Source organism: Salarias fasciatus, chromosome 23 (assembly GCF_902148845.1).
Source record: "Salarias fasciatus chromosome 23, fSalaFa1.1, whole genome shotgun sequence".
Lineage (NCBI taxonomy): Eukaryota > Metazoa > Chordata > Actinopteri > Blenniiformes > Blenniidae > Salarias > Salarias fasciatus.
The window spans coordinates 4,794,222-4,809,610 of NC_043766.1; the positions used below are offsets into that span (position 1 = coordinate 4,794,222).

The 15,389-nt window shown below is 43.6% G+C and overlaps 2 protein-coding genes across 3 annotated transcripts in view; one reads left to right on the top strand and one right to left on the bottom strand.

Moving 5' to 3' along the window:
• Window positions 1-6,118, bottom strand: part of wwc3 (WWC family member 3) — a 39,555-nt gene extending 33,437 nt beyond the window's left edge. Inside the window, exon 1 of one of the 2 annotated variants that reach the window (XM_030083526.1) lies at window positions 5,741-6,118. In XM_030083526.1, the coding sequence (XP_029939386.1) occupies window positions 5,741-5,886 (146 nt within the window). In that variant the 5' untranslated portion in view covers window positions 5,887-6,118. The remainder of the gene's footprint in view (window positions 1-5,740) is intronic. The other variant, XM_030083527.1, reaches the window with a different exon arrangement.
• Window positions 6,119-12,080: 5,962 nt separating this feature from the next.
• Window positions 12,081-13,378, top strand: cldn33b (claudin 33b). Its single transcript, XM_030083240.1, has one exon. The coding sequence runs from the start codon at window positions 12,340-12,342 to the stop codon at window positions 12,997-12,999; it is 660 nt and encodes a 219-aa protein (XP_029939100.1). The 5' UTR covers window positions 12,081-12,339; the 3' UTR covers window positions 13,000-13,378.
• The last annotated feature ends 2,011 nt before the right edge of the window (window positions 13,379-15,389 follow it).

Sequence of the window (15,389 nt, forward strand, 5' to 3'; positions counted from 1 at the left end):
AGTCCCGTTGCCACAACAATAAGCGTCTGCGTGTTGCTTTTTGTGTGTGAAAGCCACAAGCAGGACGTAGACGGCGAGGTACAAAATGCTCTGAACAAAGCGACTTTCACAGCTGTGGATTCAAGTGGATTTACTTCAGCGTTTATACATGGGGTGCAACACACACACACACACACACACACACACAGCTCTCGCCTACAGTCATCCAAAGTGTTTATGGATCCTGTCTTGTCTTTGGTATCTGGCACCAATATCACATGTAAGCTTGACTCAAGCAGAAAGCCATGAACAAAGGAGCCAGTGAAACCCATAGCAGGAGGTGGAACAAGCTTCTCCATCGCATGTTTCAAGGGTTCAATCTGTGATACATGTCTTGTTACAACAAGACGTGCCAACTGTATTTCTGTCTCATTGAATTCATCCTCATTAGTGCCACTGTAACTCCTTTCAAAACTGTTATTTCTCACAGTGCAATAAAACAAACTATTTAAAGTGGTCAAAATGATCACACTAAAATGAGTGGAAACAGTCCTGAACTGAGCCTTTGTGTCAGACCTTTGCAGTCCTTTCATACTAAGATGTTACCACATCTGTCAGGTTACAGCTACACAACCGAACCCCCTAAAGTTGAGGCTGCAGCTATATAACAGCTACTTGTGGCCCTTACCTTTTCCAGAAGGCAGCATGATATTATAATAGGTCTAATAAATTCTCCTTCCATTCAACAATTTGTATTTTCAAAATATCTGCCTCTGCCTACATTCGCTGATTCAATCCAGGCTTCAAGAGAATTCAGTGTTTTGGTATTACCACGTTTTCCCATCGTTCAACAATATAGTTATGGGCATACACAGAGCTATACTTGGAAGGGGTTTTTGTGGTACTTCTGAGTGTCATCAACAGACCATACTATTAATATTCTCGTGTTTTAAACACAGTGATAAAAGAAAAAGTCAAAGGTTATAGTTTCAGCAAAACCAAACTGACAGTGACATTCCATGGCACCTAAGGGAAAACACCCATCATGTGAACAGAGTATTTAAAAGTTAAAAATTGAAAAACTAAGTTAAAATTAATTGAATGCTTTAGGAGCATGGAAAGAAATCGTACCCACAGGGAAACTATGCAAACCCAGTACAGGGTAGCTTTTGCTGGATAGGATTAAACTAGCATTACTGCAAGAATGTTTTAGATAAAAACTACTTTGAAAAGAATCAACTCATTGATCTCTTTTTCCGCTGCCATTATTGATGGATTTTATTTTTTGAATCAAGAAAATACATAAGCTTTTAAGTTGGGACAGGCGGACATCATAGGAGGGGAGGAAAAAAGTTTGAGCTGCCAGCAGAAGGAGCTGAAGGCAAAAAAAAAACCCCAACGACAAACTGATTGTGTGATCACGAAAAAGAACACAGAAAACACAGAGGGCCAAAAGGACACCGGATAAAGCACAGGCGTGTTTGTAACCTTCCCCCAAACCAAAAAAAAAAAAAAAAAAAAAAGACAAAACAGAGCCATCATAATGAAAACACTGGGGGAAGCAAAATAACAGCGGGGTTCAGCGCATGTGAATAACCTTTCGGTGCTGGAAACACAGCTCACCCTTTCCAGAATAATTGAATTTGGTGTGCTTTGTGACCAAGCATAAAGGCCTCCCTTTGCTGAGCGGCAGGCCGGCCATGGCTGTTGCATAACAGAGCTAATAAAGGAGGCCTACAGGGCCCGGGATGAGAGGAGGAGGTAGACACGTGGTAACTGCCTCTGTTCTGCTGCTTTGTCTGGGGCCGCGAGCAAGCAGAGCCCCTGGGCATTAGTGTAGGCATGCCTAACATAACGCTCATTCCAAAGGAACAAAAAAGCCCCACAGAAGCGCCCCGCTTATCTGCAGGAGCCGGTCGCGAGCTGCTCGAGGTATCTGCTGCTCATCAAAGATGTGAGCATCATTCAACATCAGGGGCGAGCAGAGGAAGGTTTAGGAGTCGCTCGGCTTTAAAGTTTTGCCAAAGTAAATGTGAAAACCGGCACTGTGTTAGAGAGAGCTCCACTCTCATGGACCAACTTCCCGGGTACCTGTGCGTCGCGTTCACACGTCCATCTAATTTTTCACTACACGCCGCCAGCAGACCAGAACTGCTCCATCTCAGGCACTGGACAGCTTGAATCACAACGCACAGCTCCGTCACGGCGCATCGTGAGCATCACTGACGATTAAGTTTCAACTCAATGGCTCTTATGTGTCATTGATTAGGCAAAATCCAACTGCCGACGTGCCCCGTGGCCCCCCTGCAGTGGGTCAGCAGACCAAAATCTTGTGCGCGGAGCAGACAACTTTCCTCATGCAAACAGTGCGAGCCACTGAAATACCAGAGCATGGCAGCGTCTGCCACAAGCTGCAGTGACACTGCACATGCTCACCCGAGCTGCCAGGCCAGGCGCCTGTGTGTGGAACAGGAACTCCACAAGACACTGCTTTGATTCAGGTTTTATTCATTACCTAAAAAGGCATGTTTCATCCTGATGACACCCAAATCCCCCACTGTCATATAAATCTCAACAATCTATCAGAAACCTTTTTGTAGCTTTTGTAGCTGTTGTCAGTCTGCTCTCACATGTGCAGAAGAAACACTGAGCAGAGTTCTGGAAGCCAGTTTGGGAGATGTTGCTGAATGAATGGACAGTGATAACGTAAAGAAACTTCAGCATTTCAATTAAAATCTTTGCGTACACGGGGAATCGGTCGCAGTGTTAGAAGCAGCTAAAATGTTGAAAAGATTTGAGCGAGTTGGACAACGGGTCAGGGATCCTCTCAACAGCAGCTCTTGTGAGGAACTGCAGTATTGATTAAAAGTGTCCAAAGATGATTAAGAGCTGATTTGTCAACAGGATTATTAGTCTTATAGAAATGAGTTCTTGCTTCAACTGATCACTTCAGTCAGGTTTGGTAGTAAAAGGTGAATCCACACAACATGCAGCAATAACAACAATAATAATAAGCAGGTGGTAATAATATGTGTTTAATAGGTTATGTATAGCTGCATGCACGGTGTGGGGAAGTGCTGCAAACTCTGCAAAAGACAGACACCCATCAACAAGCACTGAGGTATACATGCAGGATTAAAAGCTACCAGCTCGTCCTCACACACGCTCCCTTCAGCACAGGGACGATGATTAAAACACCGAGTTTCACATATTGTCAGTAAGTGTTGCATGCCTGCCGTTCTGCTGGACACCACAGATTTAAACTTCCAAATCAAGAGAACTGGGAAGAGACCTGGGATCTCACCTCCTCTCCACTGACTGATGTGTGTCAGACTTTTCAAAGTGTGTAATGTCTCCCACACGGCTTGCTGCTGTAGAAGCAATGTTTCCAACGGCTACACAAAAAATATACTTTAACGTTTTCATTATTAATTTCTCTGTAAATTCAGTTAGAGTTCATATCACAGTAATTTGGAAAAATTCCCAATTTTTCCCTTTAATGTGAACTTGTGTGCATTTATTCTTTTCTTTTAAAGACACTGGTGTGTGTACATAGATGGTTTATTATATGTACTTTATCTTAAGAGCCGCTGATAATTTCAGTGTCCTCAATATCAATAATCAAAACAATAAATTGATTTAGAAATAAACATTATGTACCAAAACAACACTTAATACATTACTAATGCTATGTACACTAAGAAAATAAAACCAATAGATAAACATATAAATACTTTAGTAACAGTAATAGACCAGATACTTATCACTATAATAGAAATGTGACTTATGTTCTACCTTTTCAGCTTGCTTTTCTATTGTTTCTCGCAGCTCTATGGAAAAATGCATCTAATATTTTTAAATCATTGACCTTGACATTATCAAATACTAGAAATATTTTCTAAGATGACAGACAATGGACAGCGTGCTGAAATACCCAGGCCACATTTGGATCATTCTTCTAATTCCACGTGTCACCTCTCAAGAATCTGATTACAATCACTTTGTATTTCAGTTGTCTGTCTGTCACACGGCTTCACGCAACACTGTGCCACCCTAATTTAAAGGTTGTAACTTCGCAACGAAGGCCTATAATGACAGATACCACACGGCTGACCTCGAACTATGCATGCTTTGACTTTTAGCTGTTTTTTAACAGAGTGGCTGTCAAACCAGGACTGGAGAGACAGGGGAAAGCATGAAAACTGTCTGTTACACTTTAACAGAAATTCAGCTTTAAAGCTTTACTAAAGATGTGATTTAGTGGAAATTCAGTTTCCGGTGGTGACAGAGAACATTCCTCTGACAAGATAACCTATATATCACTGGGAAACACCGGAGCAAATGCAGAAAACATTCTTTAGTCATGCAAAACGAACACGCTGAGAGTCCCCTCCCTCGTACTCTGATGACAAAAAGATCTAGAGAAAGTGCTATCAGCTGCACATAACAATAGTTAATCAACTTGCAACCAAAGGGAGGGGTTCCTTCAAGGAAATCAGGTTTTTCTTATCTAGATCACATGCTGCTACTACATTCCCATTGCTGAAATCAGCTGCGGGAAATCTGGAGTAGAATGTGCTGTGCTCAGTCACACATCCTTTCCTTTAAGACAACACAGCTCAACTCTGAGAACTGGACTCATGCCTCCATGCCCCATTGTTGTTTTTCTCTTCTCCTAACTTCTGTTTTGCCATCATGACACATCAGAGTTAAAATGCTTGCTATAAATCCCCGTAATCTCTCAAAGTCTGCTGTGAATGCCTGATCGAGCTGGTTCCTGGGCTGGTGACACCCCTGTCCCCCCTTCAAAAGCACATCCTAGCAGCTTTCCCAGTGGCCCAACGAGCATTCCTCACATATTTGCACAGAGATTTCTGGGAGTTGGAGTTTTGGAGAATCTGCCGCCGCTCCATTCTCAAATCCAGTAAAAACACTCGCTCAGTCACTGACACCCCGCATCATGGGCCCTTTCTGGGACGAGTGTGACACTGAAAAAGAGCAGAGTGTCGGTCTGAAGGAGGTGTCTGCGAGGAAAAGTAAAGGGGAGCCGTGTAACAATAGCTCTCTGTGTTAGGTGTGTGTGTGAGAGCCAAGAATGTTTGAGGTCAGTGGAAGTCATAAATCTGCAGGGCTTACCGATGAGTCTGAATGACTGAAGTTTGACACAGACATCAGGTTTTCTCCGTCCCCGGGAGGAGACAGATGGATACAGCAGGAAACCACACTGACAGGGTTAAGGCTCACAATAAACCGAGGGTGGCCGAGCAGCCGTCCACTCTCACCGCCAGAAAGCAGAAACCCGAGGGGTTAATGGTTTAAACGCCAGATTGAAGTGTAATCGGAGGCACGGTGGGAGACCGTGGGCGTTACATCCCGTTTGTTTGTATGGGAACTTCTACAAGAGCAGCGGGGGCCACAACCTGCTGCCAAACCTCAGCTGATCCACCGGGTCGCGGCCACATCACCCGCCGCAGCCCGGTCCCTCATTAAAGGGGACGGAGGGGATTTACAGCCCCGACGTCCCGACCGGGGGAGAAATGAACACAAATAAAACACCGAGCGTCCTCCAGTGTCGTGCCCTGCCTCCTCCCTCCAGCCAGCCTGACATCCCCATCCACCAAAAGTTACTCTGCTTACACAAAAACACTTGTTGACTAACAGCAACTCGTTCACTGTGTGCGTGTGTGTGTGTGTGAGTGTGTGTGAGTGAGTGAGTGTAAGTGTGTGTGTGACCCCGCTCATTCCGGGGCCCGTGGCGTACCTATCTCTGGGGTCAATCCACGAAGTTTGCCGGGTGTTGTGGTCGATAAAAAAGACCCTGCCATCGTAATCCCGGGCTTCCTCCCAGCCCGCGGGCAGCGGCAGCTCCGAGCTCTCTCTCCGCTTGTTGCCGCCGGTCCACGGCATAGCGTCGGGGCGGTGAGAGGGCTGCTGCAGCCCCCTGCTCTGCTTTTTATCCCCCCGAAAAACACGGCGCTGCTCACTGCATTACAGCCAGCTCCGCCGCGGCCTCGCCGGACACTTGAGGGGGGGGGGGGGGGGACACCGATGAGAAACTTTCCACCTAAAGTTGTCCGCTGAAAAAAAGTCTCGTACATTCACCCTCTCTTCTCTAGGAACGACCCCCCGAAAAAAAAAAAAAAAAAAAAAACGCTGCACCGCGGCGCTCTCACGGTCCTCGGTCCTCCATTTTCGCCTCCTCCACCATATTTCATTCCTCCCTGTCCATATTCGGGAGAGGATTTGCATAAACGGTCGGACGTACGACAGAGCGAACTCCTCCGTCCAATGGGGGCCGTCGAGAGCACGACCCCCTCATTAAGGCTCATTAGCGCCGCAGAAACACGGTTCCTGACGCCGGGATCACGCCTCACCTCAACGTGGTGGAGCGAAGTCAGTCCGGCGCGAGGAGAACGAGCCCAACTGCAACCTGTTGACTGCACTGGGGCACCGCGGCTCTTCGACCAATGCACGAGGACAAACACGGACACTGGAGACGCTATGGGAAATATCACCAGGATTAAAAACAAGTTTATATTACAATATGATGCATTGTTTTAAAATACATAACTAAGCAAAAGTCCCCCAAGAACTGTGACAACTTTGAGGTTTGTTGTTGACTGCAGGTTTGAATACTTGTACAGCAGCGACATCTGGCGTCTGTAAAAAGTATTGCAGCGCAGTATATTCAGCATTTATTACACAGTGTGTCCAAAAAGGATACAAATGTAAACTTTATTTGTTTTAGTGGAACTCTAAAGCCTGTCTTAATGGTTGTATTTTTTTTAATATAATTATTTTCATGTGTGATTATGACAAAAATCCACAACCCAATAGCAAAAGCCACAACACGAAATGCAAAGGCCACAATAGGCATTGTTATATAGCACATACATAACCTTCTGACAGTTTCAACGCAGCGAGCAACATTGTGGATTTAGGAAAACACATAACATTAATTACAGTCATAGAGTTGTAGATCTTAACTTGCATTTCATTAAAGTCTCCCTTGATTAAAATAGTCTTTCAGAAAATATTGCCCTCCGGAAACAAAGCCTGCTGTTTTGACTGTTGCAATGTTCTGTTATGGTCATTACTGTTGTGTCTTTTGCTGTTGCTTTGTGGCTTTTTGCTGTTGAGCTGTGCATTTTGCTTTTGCATTTGGGCATTGACCCTTCTGTGCCACTGTAGGATTCTAGCAGTGCAGACCAGTAGAATAGAATAGAATAGAATAGAATAGAATAGAATAGAATAGAATAGAATAGAATGGACATGCGAAGAATTGCAAGACTCCCCTTCACTTCAGATGAAGACAAAGTTTTTCCACAAATTGCTGATCTAGAAACATTAGATAAATTCAGTGACTCAAAGTGATTGAGTTAAATCACTGGTAACTCAATAAAAATGTGGAAACTGATGAAAATGTACCAGAAAGTAAGAAAGCTTGTTGGAGAGTTCAGACTGAGCATAATGGCTTCCTATTGCATGAAACTCCGCCACGCATTTAATTGACGTTTTAACATTTTTTTTTCCTGAGATGGACTTTTCTTAATCAAGGTAGGACAAAACTATTTGATTCCAATCAGCGTTTCGACTTGTAAATGTATCTCTCCCTAGTGTATATCTAGGCACCCTGTACACCAGCAGATTCTTTTCCAATACAAGTTATTTTAAGTAATAATAGTAGTAACCATTCTATAATAAGTTATTTTAAGTAATAATAATAACAATAATAAACAATGATAATTTAAACAAAGGAGTTAAAACAGTAGAAAACGTTTTTTGGGGGTATGATTCTGCAAAGTCGGGTAACTTATTAACAATTACCCAAACTAAGCTGAAGCAACAACAGTAATAATCATGCCTCATGTACAATTAAGCTAGCATTATTAAACATAAGATTTCCATCAGGGAAAACAAACATCAGTACTTTTATAAGAGATAAGATAAGATGAATTTTATTAGTCCCAGAGGAAATTGCTTTGCCAGAGTATCAAAACACATGTTTGAGCACAAGCTGGATTTAAAGTTACTAATTCATAAGACCAAAACCAGGCTGTGCCTTCTTATTGAGTGGATTTATTTATTCATTTTTTTTAATCAAACTATGCAATGATAAAGGAGACAGAGATGCAATACTCTTTTAAGATTTCCTGTGATGCAGATATTTTAAGAAAATATTAATTATTACAAATTTGCTGCTCATTTTGCAGAGCTCTTCTGATGGTTTTGTGAGAATACTGTCTATTATCTGGGTTAATTTAAAAAAAAGTGACTACTGTATTTGTGATGTTAATTTTAATGTTGACAAACCACAGGACAGTGTGTCAAAAGGACTGCTTCAGGTTCTTGATAATAAGGAACCAGCAGGGGGACAGGGGTCTGCATGGAAAACACCAATGCTTTGTCAGTACATTTTGAGAAAAGAGAGATAAGTGTCTCAAATAGATCGAGGCAGACGGCCAACGTCACTGTCCTGTATGACTTTGACATAATCAAGAGAAACACCAATGTTGCATATACCATGCTGTTTTTGTTTCCATAGAGAGACAAACAAACCCTCCAGCAAGAACAAGCCCTGAACTGTTATTCAGCAATCCCTGCAAGAAATTAGCTTTTTAAAAAAACGTGGTAATGAATGAATGAATGGCCAGGAGACAGGTCTGAACTGCCAGAACCCATTTGGACTTTCAGAGAGGAGATCATTTTTGCGTCAGGACTGCTGTGCAAAGCAGAGAAGCTCATGGTACCACTGCAGCTGTACTACACACGAGTGTTCACTCAGGAGTGTTCACATGTAAAGAAAGACATCAGAGAAGTCCATCTAGTGTTCCAGTTGGTCTAAAATAATGTCATGATCGCCAGTCAAAAGCAGCCTAAATATGAGGCAAAATAAGATAGAGGAGGAGGAAATGTCCGCTCGAATGGAGTCTTGGATTGTTTTTTTTCCAGTATGACAGTATAATGTGTGGTGAATTTATTGTAGGCCGTGATGGTAACAGTTCAGAGGTCAGTCGAACTGAAGGTTTGGTTAGTTGGTCAACACAGGTGAAAAAAGTCACGTGCATTATCAGGGAAGTAGGACACCTTTGACTTCCTGAACTGTGAGTTTTAAGAGCAAAGTCTCTCTTTATAAAGGTCGTTATGATTGTGAAGATTTGTATTCCTCCACCTGTGAACAATCCCTATGCATACACAGCAAAGTAAGCTGACTCCTGGTGCTCTGAATGCTTGGGACAAACTGACTGAAAAACTGCAGACCTTCCTGTTTGCTTCTGCCTTTGAGCAACGCAGTCATTCCACCACTGAAACAGACAATAAAAGCAGCTTTGAAATTACAGAATGAGCAACAAGTTATTGAAAAGCAGTCAAACATCATCATAATCAAAATGTATATCTGCTTTTTTTCCCTATATTATGGATCTGCAAAGGTGAATTCCAAAGCAGGCATAGCATGGATTGGTTTCTGTGGTGAAACCCACACAGATTTTCTCATGATGTAAAAGTATGTTGTGTTTAAAATGATAAAACCATTGCATTTACCAATACGTGTGGGAGTTGAAGGCATGCAGGTGGTCACTGTAGTTTCTAACAACAGAGTAAAATTGAAGTTTAAAAGGTGGAGCAGTCATTCTTTACCAAACCAGAAAGCCATTGTATTTCAAAGAAGTGCCTTGAGGTGAATACTTTTTGTAATCTGAGGTGTTTGTCGCCCTCTATGTTCAGTGGAACTGCAAATACATTCATGAAAGTATTTCCTGAGTTTGCTGTTGATGTTGTTGCTGTCTCTTTTAATTGTCCCTCTTATATTTCAGTTTGATATAAAATTCAGTGGATATTTGTGGATAGGGACGCATGATGTGATCCGCAGGCCATTATATCACGTGTCTGAGAAGCAGCAGATTTGTCTTCTGAAGTGCTTAAAAATAATATGATCTTAATTTTCCAGAGAGAATTTAAATGCTGTGAGTCGTTCTTTGCAAAGCAATCAGAGCAGTCAGAGTGTTGCTTCTTTTCTCCTCCATCTCCAGCAGTAGAGGAGGAGTTTGGCAGGCCAGGGATTTTATCTGTCTGCATTTTTCCGTTTGTGTGTTTGTTTGTGGCACGTCCAGCTGCCTGTCTGTTTATGAATGGGAAACATTTTCTCACATCTCGACTTTGATCTCCAGCCTCCTACCATCCCGTCCCACAGGTTGTGGTGTTTAGTATGAGAGCGCACAATGAACCGCACTGTTGCTCCACGTTAGTCACATGGAGAGAGAGGAGCCAGGCAGCAAGGCACGCTCAAGCTACGGAAGCCCGAGAGGCTCGAAACGCAAAATCGAGGCCTTCAATCCCAGGCGCCACCTAGTGGTGCATGGCTGTTAGAACGGCGGAAGGACAACAGGTGCACCAAATACAACCCTGATGTGACAAAGCACGGAGGAGAGCCATTTCTGTTTGTTTGTTTGTTTGTTTGTTTGTTTGTTTGTTTGTTTGTTTCTGTCCAGCTTCCGAAACAGACAAAGAAGCAAAGCGAGCTAACAGTCCTCTGCAGTGGTGGGCGGACCGTCCATGAAGGACATGTCCTAGGACCAGGTGTGGACTCCTGCTCCACCACACAGAAATCCTCTGACTGTCTGTACCTTCAGTTGGGGGGGCAAGACGATGTATAGGTGGAGAAAACGTAACGGAGCAACACAAAAACAGAATCCACAGATCAGTGGCGCTGATCCAACATGTCCAACAACGTATGATCATTAACCACATTGCTAAAAAGCACAAATGGTAACAAAACAAATGATAAAATAAGCAGCTCTCACCTTTAGTCGAGCTGGAGTCTCCTCTTTTTTTGAATTTTGAATAGCACAACACTTCATATTGATTTGACCAAGCCAGTGGAGTTTGCTGTTGTTTTTTAAGCACATAATTTACTCAAAACTTTATTTTTTTTAAATGAAATACTGTACTTTGACTGAGGGGGCGGGGCCGGGTCCGTCCCACCCTGAGTCAGAGTGATCTCAAATATATGGTATTTAATTAAATAGTGCTCCGTTCAACCATCTTAATGTACAGCAGTGCTGTGCACAGGCCAGTGGCACAGTGACTCCTGAACACAGCGGGCAGAGGACTACACACCACCTCCTGAGAAGCCAGAAGGTCCTCTCAGTGTGGTAATCCCTCCCTTTTCATATTTTTGTCACATTTTTTCAGCAAACTGACAAATGTCCTCGTTTAAGCTCTTCAGAACTTTTTATGTCAATCTTTACTACCAACTGAAAAACAAACAAACAAAAAAAAAAGATAAAAATATCATGTACTTGTTCTAATCGAATACTTTCAGACAATGTTTGGCACCATGGTGTATTGAACCATTCATTTAGGGGACATATGGAGAATTCACATCAAATGTGGATGTTTGGAAACCTTTTTCTTGCATTTACTGCTTAAGTCTTCATTAATGCTGACACTGTCAGCCTAAGATCTGAACTTTTACTCTAGCTTTGTAAATAGCACACTTATAAAAGCTCTTTTATTGCAGGTCTGACCTGACAACAATACATTTACAAAAGGTGAATAAGATTTTCATGACAAACTTATTTTTGTGTCAAAGTTTAACAATATCTGCTGAGAAGTAGCGCACGCCTTCGGGTCGTCAGCGGAGCTCGCACCTGCGATCTTTGGAGCCACATCTTCCCCATCAAGCACACAGTCAATGACAGATGTTCCCCACGTGTTTGAAATTTCAGGAAGAAATTGGATCCGAGGAGATCATAAAGGCAGCTGATCTAAAGGCATAAAGCGCTGCAACCCCAAACTGATGAATCTGTTCAAAAATCTCTGTTTATTTCAAGCTGGGTTATGGTAAATTGTTTATCTGTAAATATTTCTGTTATTGAAAGAAAACCCAGGATAGGCATCTTTTTTCCTGGTGAAATACATAATTCATATCCTGTCTGCATGTAATGATGTCCCCTGTGGGCTTTTAGAGAGAAAACACACCAGATGACAGTTATGTCAAAGTGTTTCCTGTGGATATCTCTGCCTCTGCTGCCCATTGGCACAGCAGAGGAAGCAGGAGGACCACAAAAGGGGAGGGCTGAGTGCCCCCCCCCCCACCTCTCCTCTCCGCTCAGCAGCAGAAGATGTGTGGCTCCTCCGAGTGGGAGCCGCTTGTGTGCACGGAGCTCTGCAGAGCGGTCCGCTCTGACTGTCAGGTGTTCGTGAGCAGCTCTCCATCACTCGGCCTCTCCAGCTGAAGTGCAGCCGCAGAAGAAACAAGCTCTTGTGGCTCTCGTCAAGCGTGCAGGCCAGCGAGAGAGGGAGACAGAGAGAGACAGAGAGAGAGAGAGAGAGACACGGACTGAAAGGGAGCCCGACATGGACACGTGCGCCTGCGCTCTGGAGATGTTGGGGATGCTGGTCTACGTTGGAGCGTGGCTGTGCGCGCTGGCCACCACCATCCTGCCGCAGTGGCTCACCATGTCCACGGCGCTGCTGCCCGTGGAGAGCTACGAGCTGGGCTTGTGGGAGACCTGCGTGGTCCAGGATGTCGGGGGCATGGAGTGCAGGGCGTACGACAGCCTGCTGGGCCTCTCCAGCGACCTCAAGCTGGCCCGCGTCCTCATGTGCGCGGCCCTCGCCGTCGGCATCCTGGGAATCCTGGTGGCCGTGCCCGGACTCCACCTGGTCAACAGCTGCAAGGAGCACGGCGGCCATCGAACCAAAAGGACCCTCACCATCACCGGCGGGGTGCTGGGGATGACCTCCGGAGTGCTGTGCCTGATCCCCGTGTCCTACATGGCCCATTTGGCCGTGGTGCACTTCTTCGACGACAAAGTGCCGGACGTGGTTCCCCGGTGGGAGTTCGGAGACGCCCTGTTCTGCGGCTGGGCTGCCGGGTTTCTCCTGATCGTCGCCGGGATGCTCATGGTGGCGTCCTGCTCCTGCTCGCAGGCGGAGCCTCAGCCTGCGCAGCAGCGGAGGTACCAGGTGATGGGTACGAACGCTAACCTCAGGAAGCGCACAGAATACGTTTGATGGCGGGACCGACGTCCGTAGAGACCGACGGCACAACGCAATCGCCTGTAGACGTGCACTCGAAACTGCATTCCGGCAACAATGTAAATATGTTTTTATATCAAAGTGGTTGCTTTATCATGACGACACACCTTATCTCAGCTTTTAAATGACTCACCTGCACAATCAAACTATACATCTTAAGATGACCTGCTGTGATCAGTAAATATGAATATATTTTTTAAAAGTATGTTTCATAAAAAGGTTTTAAATCCTTTATTTTGGGATTCTTTCATTCACAAGTGCCAAAGAAAAGAAAGTATTATTCTTAGCTTGTTTTGAAATGCTGTGATTGTAAATTATTCTGAAGGCTAATACATGGAGATTAGTTGTTGAAGCACAAATTGTTCCGTGTCTTTTTTGTTGGGCAAGATTTCAGACTATCCACATGAAGACGTGTAAAAACTTTCTTTTTCCATTAAAAAATACACTTCTCTTCTGTTAGGACATGCTTGCTGGAGATGGGGTCTGAATGTGTGACGCTGTCAGCTCGAGGGAAAGAAACACACAGTACTTTGCCTGGTTTCCTACGAGCTCCCTGTCTTCAACCAGTTCCTCCACAGTTCTGGGAGAACAGGAGTGTGTCAAAGCAGCTTTGATAGTATAAAAAAGATCAGTTTAATTCAATGTTTAATGGAAGAAACTTCTCTTTTCATTTAAATGATCAGTTTGTTTGCTTTGCAGTGCATACGGTTTGAATTTAGTTTTTGGTGCCACAAAAAGTAGATTCACCTTAATGTTAAAAGTCCAGTAGACTGTTTGTTCAGCATCACTTTTGCTTTGTCAGTTCATTTAATACACTTTTAGATTGAGTATATTCTTATTCCAGTCAATCAAATATCTGTGCAACCTACTATTTTATGGTCTACCTAATGCAATATTTCCTCTTAAAAAATATTGAGAAACTTTTCTTCTGCTGCGCATGAAGGGAGAGTTATGTTAGTTAAAGTTGTGAAGAAGTGTTGGATAAAAAAAGGTGACTATGCTGGACCGCTGCTTCTTCTTAAAAAATGCATGAGAAGTTAAAACTACCTAAAAATCCCCGGTCAGGGATTATGTTGAACTAAACTGCTGCTCAAGTTACATAATTATTAGCTATTAGCACCAGCTGGCATCTTTAATTACCTAATTACTAATCAGATAGCTTACACTGTGTTTTATGGCATATTGTCGTCATTTGGCATTTCCTTTGACGCACTACTGAGATACAGCCGTTTGATTTTAAAAGGTTTTTTGTTTTCAAGGGGAACATAAATGGATCCCATTGATGGTGGAAACCATCAGGTGGAAAGGTGGAAACCCTGTTGTGTGGCTGTTGTGTTGAACCCGAGAACGATTTTAAAAGGGCTTCCTGTTACAGACCTTCTTGAATAATTTCATGGTTGCACAGCTGCGCCTCTGACCTCCATCAGCAAGAAGTCAACATGCATATGAAGCTGCTTGGAAAGTTTGTATTGACCAGGATGGGAAGCAGTTTTATTTTCACACTATCACAGCAGCATATCAGTACAGCTGTGATTCATTATTACATAATTACACCCGTGCTGCTGATACACGACCAGAGTCTTACACTGATTTCATGTGACATATTGGTTTACGACAGTTAGGAATCTAAAAAGAACTTGACGGAGGAGGAGAAAAACACAGCTCTGTCAGTCAGGAAGCCATGGCTAGCCGTGGACTGGCTGCTGTTGTGTTGCTCACGAACAGTCATCACACCAGATTCTTCACATTTTCCTCTTGCATATTAATATAATCTCTATCTTTTCATGGAAATCTGTTTAAGATCACACCGGTTTTTATAGAAATAATTGGTAACACTTTACTTAAAGCCCCCCTGTATAACACATTATAAGTAGTTATAAACACTCATAAATGATCACAATGCTTTATAAGCCACTATACAGCATAGGGTTAGGGTTAGGGTTAGGTCCTCGGCGAGGCTGCCCATGACCCTCACATTCAGTTGTCTCTAGGCGTGAACATCATTCTGGAGGCCACAACAAGATCACAAAAAACATGTTTGTAACTGAGTAAAAGTCCTCGTATTGACTACATCTCTGAGCTACTCCTTTCATCATCACACACCCTGCTCCTGCGGTATTATTTCCCTTTTAACCGCCGATGTAACGCCGCAGCCTTGATCCCGGCAGGTACGTCTTCAGTTATGTCAGCGGTAGGAAACACAATGGCTCCTTTTCTTCCTCGGCCTCTGGAAACAGCCGTCTGAGTTTGTCAGGTGTGTCTGCGGCGGTGGAAACACAGCTTGAGACTAATTCCATCAGATTTCCTGGTCACTCGCTGAGCTAAGCTGTGTTTAATGAACGCTTTAATGGCCTGTGTGTACTGCG

Bases quoted from the DNA above. Each gene is read 5' to 3' on its own strand.
- cldn33b (XM_030083240.1), top strand. From the start codon at position 12,340: ATGGACACGTGCGCCTGCGCTCTGGAGATGTTGGGGATGCTGGTCTAC.